The following is a 25,612-nucleotide window of genomic DNA, read 5'->3' as shown; positions in this document are numbered from 1 at the left end:
CTTGAACGCCAAGCAGCGGCAGAGAGAGAGGAACGCCAAGCAGCGGCAGAGAGAGAGGAACGCCAAGCTGAAAGGGCGGCTGAGAGAGAGGCGGTGCAGAGGGAAGCTGATCGTCGGCACGAGATGGAGATGGCAAGGCTCCAGCAGCAACCGGGTCAGAACCTCGGGGCCCTAGATCACAGGGACGGCACTCTTTCCGTGGGCGCAGCCAAGTTTCCAGTGATGGAAAAGGACAGTGACATTGACACGTACTTACTGTCCTTTGAAAAAACGTGCCGTCAGTACCATGTGACCCAAGCTCAATGGGTTCGGTACCTGACACCAGGGCTACAAGGCAAGGCCCTGGAAGCGTTTGTTGAATTGCCAGAGGGGCAAGATGATGACTATGAACGTTTAAAAAATGCCATTATCCGGAAGTACCAGATGACCCCGGAAGTGTACCGCAAGCGGTTCAGGTCCATGCAGAAGGGACCTGGGGACTCTTACACGGATGTGGCAAGTCGCTTACGTACCACATTCCGACAGTGGACTAAGGGACTAAAAGTTGATTCTTATGAATCTTTGGAGGATCTCATAATCAGAGATCAACTCCTGCACATTTGTCCAGCAGACGTCAGACAGTTCGTCTTGGAGAGGGAGGCAGCATCTACTACAGCTGCAGCAGACTTGGCAGATACCTTCGTCCACACGCGAGTGCCTGAACCTCGCAAGGCTCTTCCAAACAGCTGGAAAGGGGGGAAATCGTCCCTAGCAACCTCTCCTACTTCGGTGAGTCAAGCTTCACCTCCGCCCAACCCTGCAGCGCTTGGAGCCAAGGCATTCCTGCCTGACACCCGCAGATGTTTCGCCTGTGGGAAAGCCGGACATCTCAGGACCCAGTGTCCTGAGCAGAAGAAGATGACATCATCGGGCCAGCCAGCCCTCAACTCTGCCTCCGTGCTGCTGGTCAGTGGGAAACCTCGGGGACCCAGCATCAACCTACAGCCGGTCATCGTCGGCAACCGGACCGTAACAGGCTTGCGTGACACTGGAGCTGAAGTCATCTTAGTCCGACCCGAGGTGATAGAGGACACAGACATCATCCCCGAGAAGTTCCTGACCCTCACCGGAGTGGGGGGAACCCGTTCCCACATACCCCAGGCATATGTGTTCATCGACTGGGGTGCAGGGAGGGGGATGAGGCAGGTAGGAGTCTCTGATGATATTCCCACAGCTGTCCTATTGGGGGCCGATCTGGGCACCCTTATCGCCTATTATGCCCCTGCTAAGGACTCTCCGGATGCCCCCCTGGAACTCTCGGGACCTACCAAGGTACAGTGTGCAGATATTGAGCCAATGTCTGGGCAGCCTGTGGATGGACAGAGGGAGGGGGCTGGGAAGGGAGCGGGGTGGCAAGATTCTCCATTAGCTGGAGAGGGATAAGAAATCCCCTTGTTGGGGGAGGTAACAAGATCAGGTGAAATGGACAGTAGACAAGTAACTGTTGATAATTATAAGGACAATGATGTTGCAAATGCCTGTAATGTTGATGTCAATGTCGGTAATATCATTAGTAATGTCATTAATAAGGTCAGTAATGTTGATGGTTATGATGATACTAATGAGGCATCCCTCACCTTAGTGGTCACCCGCAGTGCAGCCCGGGTAGCTGAGGCACAGACTCTGGTCTCAGAACAGCAGGAGGACGTCCCTGACCCCTCCCCTTGTTCTGACCCAGTGGACTCTGCCTCCAGGGAGTCCCAGCAGCTGTCATTGTTTGCTACAGGACCGCTGGCTGGGACCTGTAGTTCCACATTTGAGGCTGCCTTACTGACAGACCAGACCCTGGAGCAGCTCAGGAATCTGGCTAATTGCCCCCCTGCGGAGAATGCTAAACAAAAGGTCTACTGGGAGCAAGGCAGACTATATAGGGAGGGGCTGCCCACTGAGGGAAAGGGGGCTGACATTGGTAGACGACAGCTTGTCGTGCCTCATCCCTGTCGGGGACAGCTGCTGAAGGTGGCTCATGAGATTCCTCTGGCCGGGCACCTGGGAATCACTAAGACGCGAGCCCGATTGATCCATAAATTCTTTTGGCCCACTATGTTAGCGGACATAGCAGATTACTGTCGGTCCTGTGGTACCTGTCAGCGAGTTGGCAAGGCAGGAGAGGTGCACAGGGCCCCATTACAACCTTTGCCTGTGATTGACGAGCCTTTTAAGAGGGTGGCAGTAGACATCGTGGGGCCTCTAGCCATCCCTAGCAGCTCAGGCAAACGTTATATCCTGACAGTGGTCGACTATGCCACCCGGTATCCGGAAGCTGTGGCTCTCTCCTCTCTCCGGTCGGACAAGGTTGCAGATGCTCTGCTGGGAATCTTCACCAGAGTAGGATTTCCAGCCAAGCTTATTAGTGATCAAGGGCCCCAGTTTGTGTCAGACCTGATGCAGGCTCTCTGTCAGAAGATACAGATGACGCATATCATGGCCAGTCCTTACCATCCACAAACGAATGGCTTGTGCGAACGTTTCAATGGCACATTGAAACAAATGTTGTGCACCTTTGTGGAGTCCCAGGGCAAGGACTGGGAACGATATTTGCCTCATCTGTTATTCGCTTACAGAGAGGTGCCTCAGGAGTCCACCGGGTTTTCGCCCTTTGAACTTCTGTACGGGCGGAGGGTGAGAGGGCCTCTGGACCTAATCCGGGAGACCTGGGAGGGCAAGATTGCGGACCCGGAGGTATCCGTGGTGGATTACGTGCTCAGGTTCCGGGATAAAATGGAGATGCTGGTGGGGTTGGTACGAGAAAACATGGCCCAGGCCCAGACCAGGCAGAAATGTTGGTATGACCGTAATGCCAGGGAGCGGACCTACAACGTTGGGCAGCAGGTGTATGTTCTGCTACCCTTGCGGCAGAACAAACTGCAGGCTGCCTGGGAAGGCCCGTACCCTATCACCCAGCGCCTGAACAATGTGACCTATCTGGTTAGGTTAGGCGAAGGAAGCAGACGGCAGAAGGCCTTCCATGTTAATATGATCAAGGCTCACCACGAACGTACGGCCTACGTCATGCCAGTCTGCAGCCAACAGGAGACTGAGGAGGCTGACCCCCTCCTGGACCTACTCGCAGACACTAGGGAAGAGGAGTCAGCCCTCCCGATCAACCCCCTCCTTACCCCCACCCAGGTACCTGGGCTGGAGAGAGTGCTGGCAGTACATGGGGGTAGGTTTACTGGGAAGCCTGGGAGAACCCATCTTGCTACCCACAAAGTAGACACAGGCGCCCATCCTCCTATTAGACAATCCGCCTATTGCGTCTCGTTAGAGGTGCTGGCAGATATGAAAAGGGAGGTGGAGGAAATGCTGCAGTTGGGGGTGATTTAGAAGTCTCACAGCGCCTGGGCGTCCCCTGTAGTCCTGGTCCCCAAGAAGGACCGGACGACCAGGTTCTGTGTGGACTATCGGAAGCTGAACGCCATCACCGCTGCAGACGCCTACCCCATGCCCCGGATCGATGAATTGTTGGATAGGCTGGCCCGCTATCTCACGATCATGGATCTGAGCAGGGGGTACTGGCAAATTCCTCTAGCGCTCGAGGCCCGGGAAAAGTCGGCCTTCATCACCCCATTCGGCTTGTTCGAATTCACGGTCATGCCCTTTGGGATGAAGAATGCCCCAGCCACCTTCCAGAGGGTCATGAACGACCTGTTGGAGGGGCTGGAACAGTGCGCAATAGCCTACCTGGACGACATCGCCGTGTTCAGTCCCACCTGGGAAGAACATCTGGTGCATCTGTCACAAGTTCTGGACAGACTGACAGCCGCCAATCTGACAGTCAAACCCAGCAAGTGTCAGATAGGCATGACAGATGTCCAGTATTTGGGACACCAGGTAGGAGGAGGCACCCTGAGGCCTGAAACAGGGAAGGTGGAGGCCATCCTGGCCTGGCCTACCCCACAAACCAAGAAGCAGGTCATGTCATTCCTGGGGACAGCTGGCTACTATCGGAAGTTTGTAGGTAACTATAGTAGCCTGGCGAAACCCTTGACTGACCTGACCAAGAAGAAACTGCCCAAGGAGGTGTCGTGGACACCCGAGTGTGAGAAGGCCTTCCAGGCCTTGAAGGAGGCGCTGGCCAGCGCCCCTGTGCTACAGGCTCCAGACTTCACCCGGCGTTTCCTAGTGCAGACGGATGCCTCTGCATATGGATTGGGTGCCGTCCTGAGCCAGGTTGATGGTTCAGGAGAGGAACATCCCATCCTCTACCTGAGCCGGAAGCTGCTCCCGAGGGAGGTAGCATACGCCACGATCGAGAAAGAGTGCCTGGCGATCGTGTGGGCTCTCCAGAAACTACAAATGTACCTGTATGGGCGGCACTTCACCGTGATCACTGATCACAATCCCCTGAGCTGGCTAAATCGTGTGGCTGGGGAGAATGGCAAACTACTCCGGTGGAGCCTAACTCTCCAGCAATACGATTTCACCATACAGCATAAGAAGGGCAGCACCCATGGCAACGCGGATGGGTTATCACGGCAGGTCGAGCCAGCAGAAGTCGGTTGCGTCAGGAGAGAACTTGTAGCTCACTCCTTGGCAACCACTTAAGGGGGAGGTGTGGCAAACATGCTCATCCTTGTTGGAGCGGAGTCCCCCTTCAACTCCCTTTTCAGTGTTCTATCTGTTTATCTGAGGCATTTTTCAAATCACTCCTTACATCCCCCCTGCATTCCTGTGAGTCAAACGTTATCTACTGGCAGATGGTGTGGGGGGTCAACCAGGTTAAGACATCCTGCGTCCAGCAGTCCAGCAGTCATAAAGGTTGTAAAGTGTATTTCCTCCCCCATCTAAATCAAGATAAGAAAACTGCACATTCCTCAGGTGAACTGTATGTTTCATATCATGGGGGATGAGTTGTAGTTAGAGTTCCCCAATGACTACTCCCAAAACGTGTAGTCAGAGCCCCCCTCCCTTCCCCTGAGGGACCTTTAAGAGAGTAAGTGAGTTAGACTCACAGAGACACACAGGGATCTCCCAGCAACATCGTAACAAGGGGAGATCAAAGAACCTTTCTGCTCTGCATCTTGAATTTGCTAAAACCAGGCAAGGCAAGTAACTTACCCTGTAATTTCCTCGCTATTCTATGTTTGCTGTGTCTTTATATACATATATATATATTCTTGTGACATCTTTGTAACTATTTATTTTGCATCTGTTTGACCGTTAGAAATAAATCTTTCTTTCTGAAAGTGTTAAACTGTTTCTAAGCACTTACTTGCAATTCACGAATCCCTGCCTTTGAAGAGACGCTACTGTGGTTATATTTCTGTATAGCAAGGTCCGCGGGCCGTGCTATATAGATCAATATTTCAATCACTATAGTGTATATTTGATAACGGGAGTTTCCCAGTCTCCAACAAAAGTGGTGGTGGCAGTAGAGGGTTAGTTGCGTAACTAACCCGACCCAGTAACAAGCGCATTCAGGCTGCAGGCAACGATTGTAGTCCATTAGCTGGGCAATCGCTGTGTAGGGTGCAGCTGGGTGGGGCCTTGTTACGCGCGTCACACCGCGGTTTTGGATCGGCCGGCCTTTGGTTACGAGTTTGGTGAGAAGGTCTGGGGTCTGACGCCGTGGGCGTGACGTATTACTGTTAGTCGCGGCTGTGCGATTGTCGCCTGTTGGTGGCGGCGGCCGCGGGTCGTGACAGTAACCATTGTGCAAAACAACCTCATCAGGAAGTGACATCAGACACATGCCTTCCCACTCAAAAAGCTGATAATTATGAGTGATACAGCCAGACCGTGCCATGGCAGTGGCATATGTAAATCACAAAAAAGGCCCAAAGAGTTCAGCAATGGCACTTTTGGCCAGAGAGGTGTGTTACTGCTAGAGAGGTGTGTTACTGCTCTATCTATTGAGTTGGCTTTGGGGAAGAGGCAAGTCCTCAAAACACGTCAGCCTGTTGGATGTCTACACTCCCTATTGCGGACTGTTACTCAGCGCGGTGTTGACTAAACTGTTCTTTTATGACGTGCCTTGATTTTATTGTCGTTTGTGAGTACACCTACTTTATTTCTTATTAAACATTTTTTATTGTAATGCACTAGGCCCGTGCACCCTCTGTTTGTTCTTTCCTCATACTGCTCTATCCATGGTCTACATTAGGAGTGTAGACAATTGGAAATCCAATTAACTCAGCTGTCAGTCTGAACCTGGAGGAACGGTCTCCATATTTAGAGGTGTTCAGACAGATATGCTCCATGTGGGGAACTCCTGATTTAGATCTCCTAGCCATCTGAATGCCAAAATGGGTAAATTCATCTCTAGCTCGAGGGATCTCTAAGCTGTAGCTACAGATTTCTTAGTGCTGACGTGAGACAGATTCATTCTGCCCTACTCATATCTTCATGCTGTCTTCTATCCACACTCGCAAGTTTAAGAAAATTCTGGTAATTCTCATCACTCCAGATTGTTCTCAAAGGGCTTGGTATTAAGATCTTGTTTTTCTGTTAGCAGATGAATCTTTGCATATTCCTGATCGTTCACATTTCCTGTATCTAGGCCCAATCTTCCATCCAGTTTCTCAGTTGTTGGATTTTATTACATGGATGCTGAAATACAAGTACTGAGATATAGTGGTCTCTAACTGAGTCTGTTCTCCCTATCATGTTGTAGGATTTTAAATCTACTTTTGAGTACTTCATACACCTAATGATTTGATTATTTTGATATTTTTACCTGGGCTTTTTGTTGAAGCTTTACGCTTGCCTCTCACTACCACTAAAGGTCAAATGTTTGGCCTTAGCTGTTTTTGTTTCAATGCCTTATGATGTATCATTTCTTAATCCATGCTTTTATTCATGCTTTAACACGTTTCGGACCTCTGCTTCCTTCACGGGACCCCAATTTGATTCTTTTGGTTTTACAAAAACCCCCTTATGAGGATATTCAAGAGATTTCCTTGCAGACGTTGTCTTTAAAAAGTGGCCTTTTTGATGCCCATTACTTCAGCCAGACAGGTGCCTTGTCTTGTGATTCCTTCTTCATGATTCTGCACAAGGACAAGGTGGTTTTGAAACCTGACCATTGCTTTCTACCTACGGTAGTGTCAGGGCTCTGTCCTCGGCAGAGGTGTTAGGAGACCTGGCACTCCTGCCAGTACCTTGCATGGCCGCAGAAGTTCACATCTGCTCAAATTTGGCTCCAAACGGCCTTTATAAAGAAGCCCTGCCCTACTCTCAGGTGCTGGTTGATCTCTGGCTTCCCAGTACCTTGTTCCTGAGCTATTGTGATCTGTGATTTCCTGATACCGACTTGGCTTGCTCTTGGACCTGTCTTCTCTGCTTAACCCCTGATCTGACCTCAGCTTGGCTAACAGATATTCTCTCTTGCTCCTCTGTGTATGACCTCGGCTATCCCATCTGACTAACTCTGCTCTGATTTCCACCTGGTACCTGACCTCGGCTTTGAACTGGCTATCCTGTGATCCTCTGTTTCCCGGAAGGCTTGCATACCTCACACAGGCATCACCTGTCTGCAGATCTCATCTCTGTGCATCAGCTGTGCTCCTGGGTGGACCACCAACAAGCACTCCTATAGGCGACCTGTGCCACTTTGGGCCTCACTCCTGCTGTCCCACTCTCAGGGGAGACTGGAACTTAGCCGCAAGGGAAGCCCTCTCTCCATTGGTCTCTAATACCAGGTACGTGATAGTATCAACCAGCCATTATGTCTGAGGCCGAGAGAGGTGCTTCCACTTTAGAGGCCCTGTACCAACAGATGAGGGCACTTACGCAAGCAGTTAAGGATCTGCAGGAAGGATATTTTCAGCTGGAAGGACGTCTTCACTCGCTCACTACCGCTGCGACTTCTGCAGACCAGAGGAGGTTCAGCGCTGCTCTGCGTAATACCTTTGCAGAGGACAGGTAAGTGTAACATATATTTTTTTTTTAGTGAAAAAAAGACTTCACATCCTCTTTAACATGTCTCTAATCTTAACCTGACTCTCTCTCTGGCTCCTTGAGAAATATTTTTGTCTTGTTGTCAGGGCTATTAGGGCTTTTCTTCAAGCTACCTCATGCTTCCATCGGGCTGATTGTTTGTTGTGGTTCATAAGTCCTTGCTGTTTCTTTTGCTATTGTCTGTAGATGCATTTGACAAACTGTATCAAGTTTATCATTCAGACACTAGACATAAAGAACCTCCGTTTCCTGTTCTACTTGGACAGAACTTCTTGGGTCTTCCTTCATTAGGCCTGGGTTTTCAAATTTGTAAGGCACAACCTGGTCCTCTGTTCATAATTGTGTAAACAATAGTCCTGTGCTATAACACCTCATGCACTTGATGTGCTTGCAGTTTGAATAATTACTGTAGCACAAACTGATTTTAACATATTGTATTTTATATTGGTCCTCTGTTCATACTTTTACTAAGTTTTATAAATGGTCCATGTTAGTTTTGGTCTCAAAGACCTAAAGGCAGCAGTGTAATTTATCTCTGTAGAGTAAGGGCTAACCTTTGTTATTGGTGGGTGCTGCTTGCTGACGTCCCACTGGTTCTGACTAAGCATCAGTCAGGGTTTTGTCTGTCAATGAACATATGAGAAAATAGATTTTTTTTTTGTACTCTCTGTACAATTATGTTCTTTGTTATTTTCTTTGTTCTTTGAGATACAGCTCATTTACAGTATATTATTTAGGCCAATATTATTTATTTTTCTTTAGTATATTGCTTGCTACTAGTTAATATCTTCTGACATTTGGGAAGGGGGGGTATAAGTTACCCAGAGGAACTGTCCTCCTAGCTGCCTGTTCAGTTTTATGCAGCTAGCATCCTACTTCTGGAAATGAGCAGCATTACCCACTAGTTCTGAATGATCCTCAATCAAGGATGTGTCTCTCAATAATTCCAGTGAAAATAATTCTACAGTATAAAAAATTATTTTTGAAGTGTAAAGAAGTGTTTGGAGGATAACGATACTAAAACTGTAGAGAATTAGCCATGTATAAGATGAATGTCAGGATTAAGGTTAGAGACACTCAACATGAAGGTTGTGCACCCTAATAAAATTTAAATGCAGAACATATTTGACCTCAGCATACATGCTCTATTGTTTGCTTTTAAAAAAAAAATATTTCAGTAAAAACATACTACGTAATTGGTAGAGATGAGCGAATCGAACATGACGAAGTGGAATTCGTTCCGAAGATTTGGAAAAATTCTATTCGCGACGAATCCGAAGATTAGCAAACTTCGGATGCACGAATCGAATTTTCCCAAAAATGGCGGCGACATGTGTGGCGACAGGAGAAAATGGACAGAGAAGATGGGGCGGGGATCTCTGGGAAGGCGCGCAGACAAGGCGCGCTGTCCCATAATGCATTCATGAGTCATGAATCATGACATGTGATCGCATTAGCCAATCAGCAGCCAGCCAGCACTGTGTAATGGTGGAGCTATAAATCGCGGCCATCTTAGAATTCTCCATTAGCCTCCGGTCATTCAAGAGAGACAGACCTCTGTGTATTGAGGGACAGAGTTAGGGCCACAGAGACTTTAGGGCCACAGAATCGTTACTCAGGGACACAGAATTGTTACTCAGGGACACAGAATTGTTACTCAGGGACACAGAATTGTTACTCAGGGACACAGAATCGTTACTCAGGGACACAGAATCGTTACTCAGGGACACAGAATCGTTACTTAGGGCCACAGCTATCAAAGAATCGAAAATTTAAAGTGACATACACCATTTTTTTTTTTGGTGGCTGTCGTGCACAGTTGGTGCTGCAGTTTGCCGATTGTGCAAAATAAACTGACTTTCTGCTTCACAACCACTATTGTACATTCAAAGAGTTAAATCCATTTACACGCCGGCTGGCGGTAATATTTTTTGGGTGATTAGTGCATTCCAGTGACATAAACGTACAGTTTACAGCCAACGGCAAGCTGCAATTGACCGATTGTGTACAATAAACTGACTTTCTGCTTCACAACCACTATTGTACATTCTAAGAGTTAAATCCATTTACACGCCGGCTGGCGGTAATATTTTTTGGGTGATTAGTGCATTCCAGTGACATAAACGTACAGTTTCCAGCCAACGGCAAGCTGCAATTGACCGATTGTGCTAAATAAACTGACTTTCTGCTTCACAACCACTATTGTACGTTCAAAGAGTTAGATCCATTTACACGCCGGGTGGCGGTAATATTTTTTGGGTGATTAGTGCATTCCAGTGACATAAACGTACAGTTTACAGCCAACGGCAAGCTGCAATTGACCGATTGTGCTAAATAAACTGACTTTCTGCTTCACAACCACTATTGTACGTTCAAAGAGTTAAATCCATTTACACGCCGGGTGGCGGTAATATTTTTTGGGTGATTAGTGCATTCCAGTGACATAAACGTACAGTTTCCAGCCAACGGCAAGCTGCAATTGACCGATTGTGTACAATAAACTGACTTTCTGCTTCACAACCACTATTGTACGTTCAAAGAGTTAATATTTTTTGGGTGATTAGTGCATTCCAGTGACATAAACGTACAGTTTCCAGCCAACGGCAAGCTGCAATTGACCGATTGTGCTAAATAAACTGACTTTCTGCTTCACAACCACTATTGTACGTTCAAAGAGTTAAATCCGGTTTTATTTTTGGGGTGCTTATTGAATTAAAGAGTATGTCAGACAACACGCAGAGGAGTGGCAGAGGAGGCAATGTTTCAGGAGCGAGCAGACGTAGCAGCAGAGGAAGGGGTCGAGGCAGCACTAGTCGCAGCCAGAGGCCAGTGCTCCCAGTGTCATCCAGCGGTCGTGTCTCCACCGACAACCCTGCCGTCATCGATTGGTTGACTCGGTCGTCTTCCTCTTCCCAGGTCACCTCTGACACCTACAGCCAACGGTCCGTGGGTACGTCAGACACAACCGTTAGTTGGCATGGCCCGGGAGCAAACCCACTGAAATCACGTGTCCTCGACCTGCCCCTGTCCTTTGGTGTTCCCTCACCAAGCGAAGTATCGCATGCTGTGGGCTCAGCCCCACTGTACAGTGAGGAAGAGCTAACAGAGGGCGGTCAGGAACGGGGGGAGACATCCGCCTCTTCAGCAGCCAGGCGAAGAAGTACTGGCGAGGAGAGTGGCTCGGTAGCCGGTCTAGAGACAGATCTGTCTCCTGACCCACACGCAGCCGAGGGGGCTAGTAGTGACGCGGAGACCCTAATTGATGATGATGAGGCTGATCGCACTTGGCAGCCTGGTCGTCATCAGGCTATTGCTTCCGCATCATCAGGAGAAGAGGGTGCCAGCTTGCCAGCGAGCAAAACAGTCGGTGGGTTGCCCAGGAGGCAGCAGGGTCGCAGCAGTGTCAGTGGAGCCACGGAGTAGAGCACCAGCTCCACTGCAGCCTACCACCACGGCCAGTAGTGGTGCCGGTGTGCACGGAGGAAGTAGCAGTCAGCCAGTGAGGAGTAGCGGGGGCAAAGTTTCCTACTCGGCGGTGTGGCAATTTTTCGTCAAGACGCCCGAGGAAGTAAACGTAGCCGTATGTCGACTATGTGGCCAGAAAGTCAAGCGTGGCCAGGGGGCCAATGTTGGGACTACAGCGTTGCGTCAGCATATGCAGCGTCGCCATTCGGTGGCCTGGGAAAACCGTGATAAAGATACGGCGGTTCTGCCTGCCCCAGCCCCCGCTCCATCACCCGCTCCGTTACTTGCTCCATCACCCGACGTCAATCGCCCTCTATCAGCCAGTCAAGGCTCCAACACCTCTGCTGAGGGGAGTTGTCGCTCGTTGGCATCTTCCGCTCGTTCAGATGCTCCTTCTCCTGCTACTCCTCTTCACGGATTCCGTCAGCAGTCTTTCTTGGAATCCGTTTCAAAGAGACAACAGTTTGCGAGCACGCACCCGACGGTGCAGAAGCTGAACGTCCTCCTGTTCAAGTTGCTGGTGCTGCAGTCCCTCCCTTTCCAAGTGGTGGACTCAGCACCTTTCTGAGAAATGATGGCTTGTGCCGAGCCGCGGTGGAGAGTGCCAAGCTGGCATTTCTTCGCCAAAAAGGCAGTGCCAGCCCTGCATTCACATGTAGAAGAGATGGTGGGCCAGTCTTTGAGCATATCGGTCTCTGCCAAAGTGCACGGCAGCGCCGACGTGTGGAGCTGTAACTACGGTCAGGGACAGTACATGTCATTTACGGCCCACTGGGTGAACGTGGTGCCGGCACAGCCGCACCAGCAACTTGGACAGGTCACGCCGCTTTTGCCTCCACATTTGCACGTCCTTGGTCCAGCAAAGATGTCCGCCTCTACCACCTCTTCTTCCGCCGTGTCCTCAGCCGCCACCCCCGTGCCAAGTCCCATTACCCGACCGGCATATCACATGTGCAGGGCGCAACGGTGTCACGCTGTGCTGCACCTGGTATGCCTTGGCGAACGTAGTCACACAGGGGAGGAACTTCTGAGTGTAATGAACAGAGAAATTGACAGATGGCTGTCTCCGCGCAAACTGAAAATCGGAACCATGTTGACCGACAACGGAAAGAACATGGTGTCTGCTCTGCGTCAAGGAAGGTTGTGCCATGCGCCATGCATGGCTCACGTGTTCAATCTGGTTGTCAAGCGGTTCCTAAAATCCACCATCCCACTGCAAGACATCCTTAAAATGTCACGTAAACTTTGCATGCATTTCAGCCATTCCTACACCGCAAAGCACACCCTCCTTGAGCTGCAGCGGCAGAACGGAATTCCACAGCATCGCCTGTGGAATTCAACCCTACATATGTTAGACCGCCTTTACGAACAGCGAAAGGCCATCACCGATTTCCTGATGTTACAAGCGGATAAAGGTACTCCCCTGTGTAACTTAGATGTCAGCCATTGGCAGCTCATGCGTGACACCTGCCGCTTGCTCAGGCCCTTTGAGGAGGCCACGCTATTCGTGAGTCGGCAGGACTATGGGATGAACGACGTCATTCCTCTGTTGCACGTCCTGGAACAAATGCTGTTAACAATGGCTGGTCAGGGTGCGGTAGACGTGGCGCACAGATCTCAACGCCACATGACCCCTGTGGGGGCAGGACAGGAAGAAGAGGAGGAGGTAGAGGAGGACATTGGTGCTCAGGAATTATTGAGTGAAATGGGTGGTTTTTCCACTCAGCGGACAGGAGTGGAGGAGCAGGAGCATCTGGTAGAGGAGGAGGAGGAGACAGAGGACCCAGACGCACCGTGGCAGTATGCTGTGGAGATGGAGGCAGGGAGTCCCTCGCATTCCTTGGCACAAATGGCCCATAGCATGCTCGGTTGCTTGCGTAGCGACAGCCGAATAATAACCATCAGACAGAGGGATGACTTTTGGCTGTCCACCTTGTTGGACCCTCGCTACCGTTCAAAAATGGTGGCCTTTTTCACACCTGCTGAGAGGGAGGCCAAAATAAAGTACTATAAAAACCACCTATGTAGTCAGTTGGTCTCTGCCTTTCTGCGCCAACGTCCATCCTCAGACACTGTGGGCCCTCTGCGCTCGCGTGGCAGCAGGGGAGGGGTGGGGTGGTAGGAGCAGTGGCAGCTCCACCAGCAGCAGCTGCCTCAGTCTGCATTCGATGATGAGTAGCTTTCTTCACCAGCGCAGTGAGGAAACTACTAACCAGCCGCAGCAGCAGCAGCATCAGGTGGACCTGGAGCAGGACCTCAAACAACAAGCTTGGGCCTACTTGGACAGCACCCTGCCAACCGAGGTAGACAATCCCCTTGACTACTGGGCAACGAAACTTGACCTTTGGCCCCAACTAGCTGAATTTGCCCTTGAAAGGCTGTCATGCCCGGCCAGTAGCGTGGCATCGGAGCGCGTGTTTAGTGCGGCAGGAGGTATTGTAACTCCGCGGAGGACACGACTGTCCACCCAAAGTGTGGAGAGACTCACGTTTGTAAAAATGAATCAGGCGTGGATTAGTCTGGATTTCAAACCACCAGTTCCTGACACAACTGACCTAATAACCTAGCCGTTCAGGCCGCTCCCTGAACACCTCGGGAATTGCTTTGTATATCTGTCGCCTTAGAGGCCGCTGTCTGAACAGCTCATGAATTGCTTTCTATATGTGTCGCCTTTGAGACCGCTGGCTGGACAGCTGATGAATTGATTTCTATATATGTACTTATTGTCCGCTGTCCGGACAGCTCATGAATTACTTTTTGTATATAGCCTTCCAAACCACTCTCAGAATAAGTCATGATATTCATGCTGTGTATAGCCTTATAGGCCAATGGTCAATCAAGTCATGATTGTTATAGTGTGTATAGCCTTATAGGCCGCTGTCTTTACAACTTTATAATTCCATGCAGTATATAGCCCTATCGGCCACTTTCTGGCATCCAGTTGCTGTAGCCCCCATCACCACACTGTGCCACGGGCCCCTGTACCGCCTTCTCATACTGCTGCCAGATCCATCCTCTGCCATGTGTGTCTTTGTCGTCTGCTCACGCTGCTGGGTTCCAGTTTTAAACCTAGGCCTGTGTATGGCTTCCGAATACTGCTGCCTCCACCGCCACCCTGCGCCATGTGCCACTTTCAGGTCTCCTTACACTGTTGGTGGGTTCCATTTTGTGATAGGGTGCTGTATGGCCTTCCATTGCTGCTGCCTCCACCGCCACCCTGCACCATGTGCCTCTGTCGTCTGCTCACGCTGCTGACGGCTTCCGCTTTTTAACCGAGGCCTGTGTTTGGCTTCCGAATACTGCTGCATCCACCGCCACCCTGCGCCATGTGTCTCTGTCGTCTGTTCACGCTGCTGACGGCTTCCGCTTTTTAACCGAGGCCTGTGTTTGGCTTCCGAATACTGCTGCATCCACCGCCACCCTGCGCTATGTGCCTCTGTCGTCTGCTCACGCTGCTGACGGCTTCCGCTTTTTAACCGAGGCCTGTATTTGGCTTCCGAATACTGCTGCATCCACCGCCACCCTGCGCCATGTGTCTCTGTCATCTGCTCACGCTGCTGACGGCTTCCGCTTTTTAACCGAGGCCTGTGTTTGGCTTCCGAATACTGCTGCATCCACCGCCACCCTGCGCCATGTGTCTCTGTCATCTGCTCACGCTGCTGACGGCTTCCGCTTTTTAACCTAGGCCTGTGTATGGCTTCCGAATACTGCTGCCTCCACCGCTACCCTGCGCCATGTGCCACTTTCAGGTCTCCTTACACTGTTGGTGGGTTCCATTTTGTGATAGGGTGCTGTATGGCCTTCCATTGCTGCTGCCTCCACCGCCACCCTGCGCCATGTGCCTCTGTCGTCTGCTCACACTGCTGACGGCTTCCGCTTTTTAACCGAGGCCTGTGTTTGGCTTCCGAATACTGCTGCATCCACCGCCACCCTGCGCCATGTGTCTCTGTCGTCTGCTCACGCTGCTGACGGCTTCCGATTTTTAACCTAGGCCTGTGTATGGCTTCCGAATACTGCTGCCTCCACCGCCACCCTGCGCCATGTGCCACTTTCAGGTCTCCTTACACTGTTGGTGGGTTCCATTTTGTGATAGGGTGCTCTATGGCCTTCCATTGCTGCTGCCTCCACCGCCACCCTGCGCCATGTGCCTCTGTCGTCTGCTCACGCTGCTGACGGCTTCCGCTTTTTAACCGAGGCCTGTGTTTGGCTTCCGAATACTGCTGCATCCACCGCCACCCTGCGCCATGTGTCTCTGTCGTCTGCTCACGCTGCTGACGGCTTCCGCTTTTTAACCTAGGCCTGTGTATGGCTTCCGAATACTGCTGCCTCCACCGCCACCCTGCGCCATGTGCCACTTTCAGGTCTCCTTACACTGTTGGTGGGTTCCATTTTGTGATAGGGTGCTGTATGGCCTTCCATTGCTACTGCCTCCACCGCCACCCTGCGCCATGTGCCTCTGTCGTCTGCTCACGCTGCTGACGGCTTCCGCTTTTTAACCGAGGCCTGTGTTTGGCTTCCGAATACTGCTGCATCCACCGCCACCCTGCGCCATGTGTCTCTGTCGTCTGCTCACGCTGCTGAAGGCTTCCGCTTTTTAACCGAGGCCTGTGTTTGGCTTCCGAATACTGCTGCATCCACCGCCACCCTGCGCCATGTGTCTCTGTCGTCTGCTCACGCTGCTGACGGCTTCCGCTTTTTAACCTAGGCCTGTGTATGGCTTCCGAATACTGCTGCCTCCACCGCCACCCTGCGCCATGTGCCACTTTCAGGTCTCCTTACACTGTTGGTGGGTTCCATTTTGTGATAGGGTGCTGTATGGCCTTCCATTGCTGCTGCCTCCACCGCCACCCTGCGCCATGTGCCTCTGTCGTCTGCTCACGCTGCTGACGGCTTCCGCTTTTTAACCGAGGCCTGTGTTTGGCTTCCGAATACTGCTGCCTCCACCACCACCCTGCGCCATGTGTCTCTGTCGTCTGCTCACGCTGCTGACGGCTTCCGCTTTTTAACCGAGGCCTGTGTTTGGCTTCCGAATACTGCTGCATCCACCGCCACCCTGCGCCATGTGTCTCTGTCGTCTGCTCACGCTACTGACGGCTTCCGCTTTTTAACCTAGGCCTGTGTATGGCTTCCGAATACTGCTGCCTCCACCGCCACCCTGCGCCATGTGTCTCTGTCGTCTGCTCACGCTGCTGACGGCTTCCGCTTTTTAACCGAGGCCTGTGTTTGGCTTCCGAATACTGCTGCATCCACCGCCACCCTGCGCCATGTGTCTCTGTCGTCTGCTCACGCTGCTGACGGCTTCTGCTTTTTAACCTAGGCCTGTGTATGGCCTTCAATTGAAGCTGCTTCTGCTCCGCCACTCTGCCATTGGACTCTTGATAGTCGTCTCCCCACGCTGCTGCTGGGGGGACTTTTTAACATAGGCCTCTGTATGGCCTTCAATTTTAGCTGCTTACGCTCCGCCACTCTGCCATGGGCCCCTGTACCGCCTCCTCATGCTGCTGCCAGGCCCGTAATCTGCCATGGGCCCCCGTACCGACTCCTCATGCTGCTGCCAGGCCCGTAATCTGTCATGGGCCCCTGTACCGCCTCCTCATGCTGCTGCCAGGTCCAGAGTGTGTCATGGGTCCCTGTACGGCCTCCCATTGCTGCTGTCTCCATCGCCACACTCTGCCATGTGCCACTTTCAGGTCTCCTCACACTGCTGTATGTCCTTCCATTGCTGCTGCCTCCACCGCCACCCTGCGCCATGTGCCTCTGTCGTCTGCTCACGCTGCTGACGGCTTCCGCTTTTTAACCGAGGCCTGTGTTTGGCTTCCGAATACTGCTGCCTCCACCGCCACCCTGCGCCATGTGTCTCTGTCATCTGCTCACGCTGCTGACGGCTTCCGCTTTTTAACCGAGGCCTGTGTATGGCTTCCGAATACTGCTGCATCCACCGCCACCCTGCGCCATGTGTCTCTGTCATCTGCTCACGCTGCTGACGGCTTCCGCTTTTTAACCGAGGCCTGTGTATGGCTTCCGAATACTGCTGCATCCACCGCCACCCTGCGCCATGTGTCTCTGTCGTCTGCTCACGCTGCTGACGGCTTCCGCTTTTTAACCGAGGCCTGTGTTTGGCTTCCGAATACTGCTGCCTCCACCGCCACCCTGCGCCATGTGTCTCTGTCATCTGCTCACGCTGCTGACGGCTTCCGCTTTTTAACCGAGGCCTGTGTATGGCTTCCGAATACTGCTGCATCCACCGCCACCCTGCGCCATGTGTCTCTGTCGTCTGCTCACGCTGCTGACGGCTTCCGCTTTTTAACCTAGGCCTGTGTATGGCTTCCGAATACTGCTGCCTCCACCACCACCCTGCGCCATGTGCCACTTTCAGGTCTCCTTACACTGTTGGTGGGTTCCATTTTGTGATAGGGTGCTCTAAGGCCTTCCATTGCTGCTGCCTCCACCGCCACCCTGCGCCATGTGCCTCTGTCGTCTGCTCACGCTGCTGACGGCTTCCGCTTTTTAACCGAGGCCTGTGTTTGGCTTCCGAATACTGCTGCATCCACCGCCACCCTGCGCCATGTGTCTCTGTCGTCTGCTCACGCTGCTGACGGCTTCCGCTTTTTAACCGAGGCCTGTGTTTGGCTTCCGAATACTGCTGCATCCACCGCCACCCTGCGCCATGTGTCTCTGTCGTCTGCTCACGCTGCTGACGGCTTCCGCTTTTTAACCTAGGCCTGTGTATGGCTTCCGAATACTGCTGCCTCCACCGCCACCCTGCGCCATGTGCCACTTTCAGGTCTCCTTACACTGTTGGTGGGTTCCATTTTGTGATAGGGTGCTGTATGTCCTTCCATTGCTGCTGCCTCCACCGCCACCCTGCGCCATGTGCCTCTGTCGTCTGCTCACGCTGCTGACGGCTTCCGCTTTTTAACCGAGGCCTGTGTTTGGCTTCCGAATACTGCTGCCTCCACCACCACCCTGCGCCATGTGTCTCTGTCGTCTGCTCACGCTGCTGACGGCTTCCGCTTTTTAACCGAGGCCTGTGTTTGGCTTCCGAATACTGCTGCATCCACCGCCACCCTGCGCCATGTGTCTCTGTCGTCTGCTCACGCTACTGACGGCTTCCGCTTTTTAACCTAGGCCTGTGTATGGCTTCCGAATACTGCTGCCTCCACCGCCACCCTGCGCCATGTGCCTCTGTCGTCTGCTCACGCTGCTGACGGCTTCCGCTTTTTAACCGAGGCCTGTGTTTGGCTTCCGAATACTGCTGCATCCACCGCCACCCTGCGCCATGTGTCTCTGTCGTCTGCTCACGCTGCTGACGGCTTCCGCTTTTTAACCGAGGCCTGTGTTTGGCTTCCGAATACTGCTGCATCCACCGCCACCCTGCGCCATGTGTCTCTGTCGTCTGCCCACGCTGCTGACGGCTTCTGCTTTTTAACCTAGGCCTGTGTATGGCCTTCAATTGAAGCTGCTTCTGCTCCGCCACTCTGCCATTGGACTCTTGATAGTCGTCTCCCCACGCTGCTGCTGGGGGGACTTTTTAACATAGGCCTCTGTATGGCCTTCAATTTTAGCTGCTTACGCTCCGCCACTCTGCCATGGGCCCCTGTACCGCCTCCTCATGCTGCTGCCAAGCCCGTAATCTGCCATGGGCCCCCGTACGGACTCCTCATGCTGCTGCCAGGCCCGTAATCTGTCATGGGCCCCTGTACCGCCTCCTCATGCTGCTGCCAGGTCCAGAGTGTGTCATGGGTCCCTGTACGGCCTCCCATTGCTGCTGTCTCCATCGCCACACTCTGCCATGTGCCACTTTCAGGTCTCCTCACACTGCTGGTGGGTTCCATTTTGTCATAGGGTGCTGTATGGCCTCCCATTGCTGCTGCCTCCACCGCCACACTGTGGCTCCACACTCTGGTTTTGGCCCCGTGACTGCCCAAATGAGTGAAGTGTGCGGTGATTCTAAGATCGACGGCACTCATCTGCATGTCATACTGACTGACAGTATTATTTCTCTTCCCCAGCAGACTCCAAGGGCATTTAAATTAAAGTACAGTGTTCTGCACTAATATAAAGGCTCTCTGAAGCCTAAAAACACCCTTTTTATAAGTTAAATTCGCAGCGAATATATTCGGCTCGAAGCAAATTTTTTCCGCGAGTTCGGCGAATCAGCCGAACCGAATTTTTGAATAATTCGCTCATCTCTAGTAATTGGTATAAAAGGGTAAGGTTTAAACCCATGAAAAATGTTTTCCTACTACTGCTGTTAACTGGTTAAACTACAAAAGATCCCAAGGAATGCAGAAACGGTGACATTGCCAAGGCTTATAGTCCTTCCTCCCACCAAGGTTTGCTCACCTTTGCTGCTTCTTGCTCCTAATGAAGTGGAGCTTTCAGGTATAAGGAGCATGTGACAGTGCTTGGATCTAAACAACCAATTGACAGGCCTCCTATACCACAGCTTACACAGGGTGGACTCCTGCAGCAGGGAAGGGGTATGGATAGGGGAGCATGCATACAGCATATATACTGCAGTGCATGAACAAAGTCACAGCGTCTCTTCAAATAGGACCTTTTATTAGGAGGTTGTATAAACATATATTTGTAATTCAGTTTTAATTGTATTTTATTGCCTTTGAAAGTTGATTTTTTTTTTTTTTTTTTGTAAAGTTGACTAACATTTATTCCAGAATGTAGCTGTTCAAGTCACTCCAAGACACCAGTCTGCTCATAAAAGTCACCAAGGAAATCAATGTAAATTTTAATGCTTTAAACAGCGATGCATGACATCATAAAAAAAATCACATTGTATTTAAAAATACGAAGTGAAACGTGGGAACAAATGTGTGTAATATTAAGGTTTTTTTTATTAATCCTTAATAGTTCAAGCATATTGGAAATGTTTGGAAACAACTTCTAGCAGTAACACATTTGTTATTAGTAATGCCATTATATTTGCTATACATTACAAAACGGGAGATGTGTTTTACATATAATTTGCAAACCTAATATTTTTTTACCATTAAGATGCAAAGTTCCTCTTTTCTGCACAAATTATTTGTTTCCTAATTGTTTACATTTTTGTGTCTCCATAAAATGAATTATAATGTCATGTTATTAATTTTTTTAATCTTTATAAAATACATTACATTATAGCAACATTAACATGATGCCAGGGAAAATACATAGCAGAAAGATATTTGGCCATGTTTTCTTTTGTACATATGGATCACATATACATTGTTGCTTGACTCTTTTGTAATACATGGACTCAGATCATCAAGCGTTCCATGATATTTTGTAGTTAAACACCCTCTGCTTCCTTCCAAGAAACTGTCAGACATCCTATCTTCTCTGAAAATGCATCAGGACTGTATTCCATCATTAGTAACTTTGAGTAAAAGCAGGTGAGACAACATTTATGTGAGGGAGGGAGTTTAAATACTTAATGTCTGTATTGATATATAGCAAGACGTATTTGTTTTTATTTGGTAAACTTTACCACTCTGATTTACTTTTTATTCCTTCCTCTCCTTTTCCTTCTCTTCCTCTTTGCTTTTGTTTGATGTGATAGAAAAGGCTATTTTTAAAAAAAGTAACAAACATGGTATACTTACCTGCTCTGTGCACTGGTTTTGCACAGAGCATCCCCGATCCTCCTCTTCTTAGGTCAGCTGCCAGTGCTCCTGGCTCATCTCCCCCCCCTTCAAGCACTCCCCTAGCAAGCTGCTTGCTAGAAGGGTACTCGTGTGGGTTTGCTCTCAAGCCCCACTGGCTACCTCCATAGACACAGACAGCAGGGCTTTGCCCTGCTTCCCACTCCCTTCTTACAGGCTGTGACTGAGCCAATGAGGAGGCAGAAAGCCGGGACAGCAGTGTACATCATTGGATCAGGATCAAGCTCAGATATTGGGGGGGTTGGGGGGAGAGCTGCATAGTTAAGGTTTTTAACTGTCATGCCTAAAATGTATGAAGATAAAAAAACCTTCAGCCTTTGCAACCACTTTAATGTATTGTTTCTTCTGAGCGATTATTTTCATCCATAGTACAGAGCTTTGCTAGATGACTGATCTATGTAATAAAAAAAATCTAAAAAAATTAGATCAATGCATATGTACTCCATCCTGCCCTCAGTCTGTAGATTAACGTTGCTCTGAAAGTCACACTGGGATTGAGTACAATAATCTATCCCTCCCTTTAACAGCTAGCAGTTGATACTGTGTGCAGATGCTTGTTGCCATACTTGACTGACAGCTCCAGTCTCAGCTAATGTTTGGGAACCTTTCAGGGATCTCAAGGTCTGCCGCAGCGCACGGGTCTGTGCATGCACGGAATACCAATGTGCACCAGCATGTGGGCGCTAGGACATAGGTGACCGCGGCAACAATCACGGTCGCGCATGCGCACATGGACGCTCACCTGGCACCAATGACAGCGTAGGGCTCACTATTTAAACTGACCCCTTGCAATGCTCAAATTGCCGTAAGGTCTTCTTCCCGTTGTTGCTGCTCTTTCTGTTCCTGAGATTGCCTTGTTGCCGACCTAGCCTGACCCTGATTTCTGTTAACCGTTCCTGCCCTGACCCCTGGCTCGTCTTGACTTCTCTTCTGCCTGTTCCTGATAACTTGACCTGCTGCTGAACCTGGCCTGTGACCCGATTATTCTCTGCCTACTGCTCTGTACCGTTTCGCCTCCACTGTTACCGACCTGGCCTGCCTGACTTCGCTATCTCTCCACGGTGTCATCAATCCATCCATCCTGCACGGATCCATCCTCTACTGCCCAGATCTGCTCCGCGTCTTCACAGCAGGCTCTTATCCGCTACGTACTACTGGCATTTACCTCTACCGCAGCTGGGTGTACTCAGGGGCCGCGACCGGGTCTCAGCCTGCTCCAAGTCCATCCCCACCATCGGGGGCTCTGGTGAACAAGCAGACTGAGGTTTAGACTCCGGTCCCTGGGGACCCCGGCCTGTGGATCTCAAGAGTTACCGCCAGTCGGTACCTGACAGTACCTTACAGCCATGGCTGAGCCTAGAAGAGGGCCTTCCCCGTTGGATGAGATTTACCAACATCTGGCAGCACTTACTCAAGCCGACAAGATGCTACAGGAGGGGTTTACACATTTGGAAGGATGCATTCAGACCCTAGCCTCACCAGTGACCACGTCCTCTGATCTGCCTCCTGCCAGGGGCCCCACAGAAGTCTCTGCCGGAGCGATGGTCACTCTACCTCCATCTGAACCTCGTGTGCCAACGCCAGAGTGTTTCAATGGGGATCGAGGGAAGTTCAGGGCATTTCAGAATTCCTGTCAACTATACTTTGATCTGCAGCCAAGGACATTCTCTTCGGAATCTGTAAATGTGGGGTTCGTCATATCGTTACTGCAGGGTGAACCTCAGGGCTGGGCCCACCGACTGCTGGAAGCTCGCCATCCACATCTGAACTCTGTTTCCGCATTTTACGAGGCAATGGCGCAGTTGTATGACGACCCACAACGGGCCGCTTTGGCTGAGGCGGCTCTGCACACCCTCCAACAAGGCTGCCGAGCGGCAGAAGATTAGGTTTCCGAATTTAGGCGCTGGAGTGGCGACACCCAATGGAACAACACAGCCCTGCGTCATCAATTCAGCTTGGGCCTATCTGACCCACTCAAGGATGAATTAGCTAGAGTGGGCATACTCGACTCCCTGGAAGATCTTATAACTTTGGCCATCCAGATTGATCACAGGCTGCGGGAACGGAGGCTAGAAAGGTCCAGTCAAGGACAGAGACCGACATGGGTGCTACCTCGGGTACTGCTCTAGTCTACTTCCTCTGTTAGTAGTTGGAACCCTGAACCTACAGATGGGCCTGAGCCGATGCAACTCGGACTGATATGGCCTTCTTTAACAGTTGAACACCAAAGACGCTGGTTTAACAACCTCTGCCTCTACTGTGGAGAAGCTGGTCATTTTGTGCGCTCCTGTCCGGCAAAGTTGAGTAAGTTTGCCTCTGTTGCTTCTGCTATATCTCCAGCTTGCTTTAACAACTCAACTCACCTAGCCGTGCCTATCTCATTCCAGCTCCCCTGAAGAACCGTGTCGGTGACTGCCATTATTGATTCAGGGGCCTGCAGTTGTTTTATAGACTTAAGCTTTGCTAACCATCAGCAAATCCCCCTACAAACCAAGGAGCGGGGTGTGAACAACTTTCTGGCCGATGGGTCCCGGATCAAATCTGGGCTGGTAGACCGAAAGACCCACCAATCTGCACTACGGTGGCCGGCCACCATCGGAAACTCCTTCGCTTGGATGCCATTGCGTCCCTGTTATTCCCAGTTTCTTTGGGGCTCCCCTGGTTACAAGCACATGACCCCCAAATTAACTGGAAGACAGGATCAATCCAGTTCCGCTCGTCCTATTGTCAAGAGCATTGTTGTCACCAGACATGGTTGGTCACACAGGCACTATTATGTGTGGACACTGATGCAGAGCTAGCTCGAGCAATTCCTTTGGCTTACCACAGTTATCTCAATGTATTCAGCCAATGGGGAGCATATGACTGCCCGATCGACCTTCTCCCGGGGTCTGAAATTCCCTTCGGGCAAATTTTTCCCTTATCCGAGCGAGAGCTGGGAGCACTCCAAGGACTACATAGACGAGAACCTCCAAAAGGGATTCATCCGTCCTTCCACGTCACCAGCTGGAGCCGGGATGTTCTTCGTGGAGAAAAAGGACAAGTCCCTGAGGCCTTGTGTAGACTATAGGGAACTGAACAAGATAACCGTAAAGAACCGTTATCCCCTTCCCTTAGTCCCTGAGCTGTTCCAGAGACTGAAGACGGCGTCTATCTTCACCAAGTTGGACCTGAGGGGTGCCTATAATTTGGTCCACATCCAAGAAGGGGATGAGTGGAAGACAGCGCTCCGCACCCGTTTCGGCCACTTCGAGTACCTATTCATGCCGTTCGGGTTGTGCAACGCACCCGCCACTTTTCAGCACTTTATAAATGATATATTCAAGGACTATCTGGATGTCTTTGTCATCTACTTAGATGACATCTTGATTTTTTTCCCCATCCTTGGATGCGCATCGAGGTCATGTCCGGAGCGTTCTGGAGCGACTTCGCCAACACGGGCTCTACGCCAAGGCAGAGAAATGCAGCTTTGAGCAGCACAGCATCCCGTTCCTAGGATTATTTCCACCACAGGAATTGCCATGGATCCCTAAAAGATTTATGCAATCTTGGAACGGCCAGTGCCTGCTGTTAAGAAGGGCATTCAGCGGTTCATAGGCTTTGCCAATTTTTATAGAAAATGTATTAAGAACTTTTCGGGTCTTCTGTCTCCCATCACTCAACTCACGAAGCTGGGGGTTCGCTTCCAGTGGACTCCTGAAGCACAGGCTGCCTTTGAGACGCTGAAGATATTGTTTACAGCAGCACCCATCTTGAGTCACCCCAACTCTTCTTTGCCGTATATACTGGAGGTTGATGCATCCGAAAATGCAGTAGGAGCAGTCCTGTCTCAAAGGAAGGGTCTTAAGGAGCTTATGCACCCTGTAGCCTTCTTCTCCAGGAAGCTCACACCAGCAGAGAGGAACTATGACATTGGAGACCAGGAGCTCTTGGCAATCAAGACAGCACTGGAGGAGTGGAGGTACCTGCTGGAACTAAATCCTAGTTTACATGGACTATAAAAACCTAGAATATTTGAGGACGGCTAAGCGCCTTCGACCACGTCGGGAATGGACTCACCACAGGTGGTGCTGGGGTTCACCTGCCGTGTGGGCTGCAGTTCCAGTGCTGGCCAGCGGGTGCTTTCAGCAGCCAGAATCTCACTCCTGCAATCAAGCCATCAACTGAGGCTGATTGCAGGAGGTGTATTTAAGCAATGGCCAGGCCTGCAGTCAGTACCTTGGTGTTTCCCTTGAGCCCCTGTACCTGGTACCCTGTGTTCCTGCATATCTGCCTATCTGATTTGTTGCTGACCCTGCTTTGATCCTGACCTCTGCTGACTTCTCCTGCCCTGATCCCTGGCCTGTCTGACTGCTCTTGAATACATTCATTGGATCTGATCTCCTGTTACTGACCCAGCGAGTAACCTGACTATTCTATGCCTGCTGCCTTGTACCTCGCTGTCCCCACCGTTACCGACCCGGCCTGTCTGACTACGCTTCTGCTCAGCTATCCATCCATCCACCTCTTCACGTCAGGCTCTCCTCCAGAATATAACTCTG

At 50.8% G+C, this 25,612-nt stretch overlaps 1 protein-coding gene across 1 annotated transcript; it reads left to right on the top strand.

Annotated features, from left to right (window-relative positions):
• Nucleotides 1–207: 207 nt before the first annotated feature.
• LOC149457139 (uncharacterized) lies at nt 208–1,422 on the top strand. The gene has a single exon (XM_089684017.1). It carries the CDS (start codon nt 223–225, stop codon nt 1,420–1,422), a length of 1,200 nt encoding a protein of 399 aa, XP_089540143.1. The 5' UTR covers nt 208–222.
• Nucleotides 1,423–25,612: the final 24,190 nt, after the last annotated feature.

The sequence above is a fragment of the Staurois parvus genome, unplaced genomic scaffold (genome assembly GCF_062004578.1).
Source record: "Staurois parvus isolate SC_StPar_1 unplaced genomic scaffold, SC_StPar_1.0 ptg000334l, whole genome shotgun sequence".
Classification (NCBI taxonomy): domain Eukaryota; kingdom Metazoa; phylum Chordata; class Amphibia; order Anura; family Ranidae; genus Staurois; species Staurois parvus.
The sequence above is the reverse complement of the archived record's forward strand: the minus strand, read 5'-3'. Positions and strand labels throughout refer to the sequence as shown.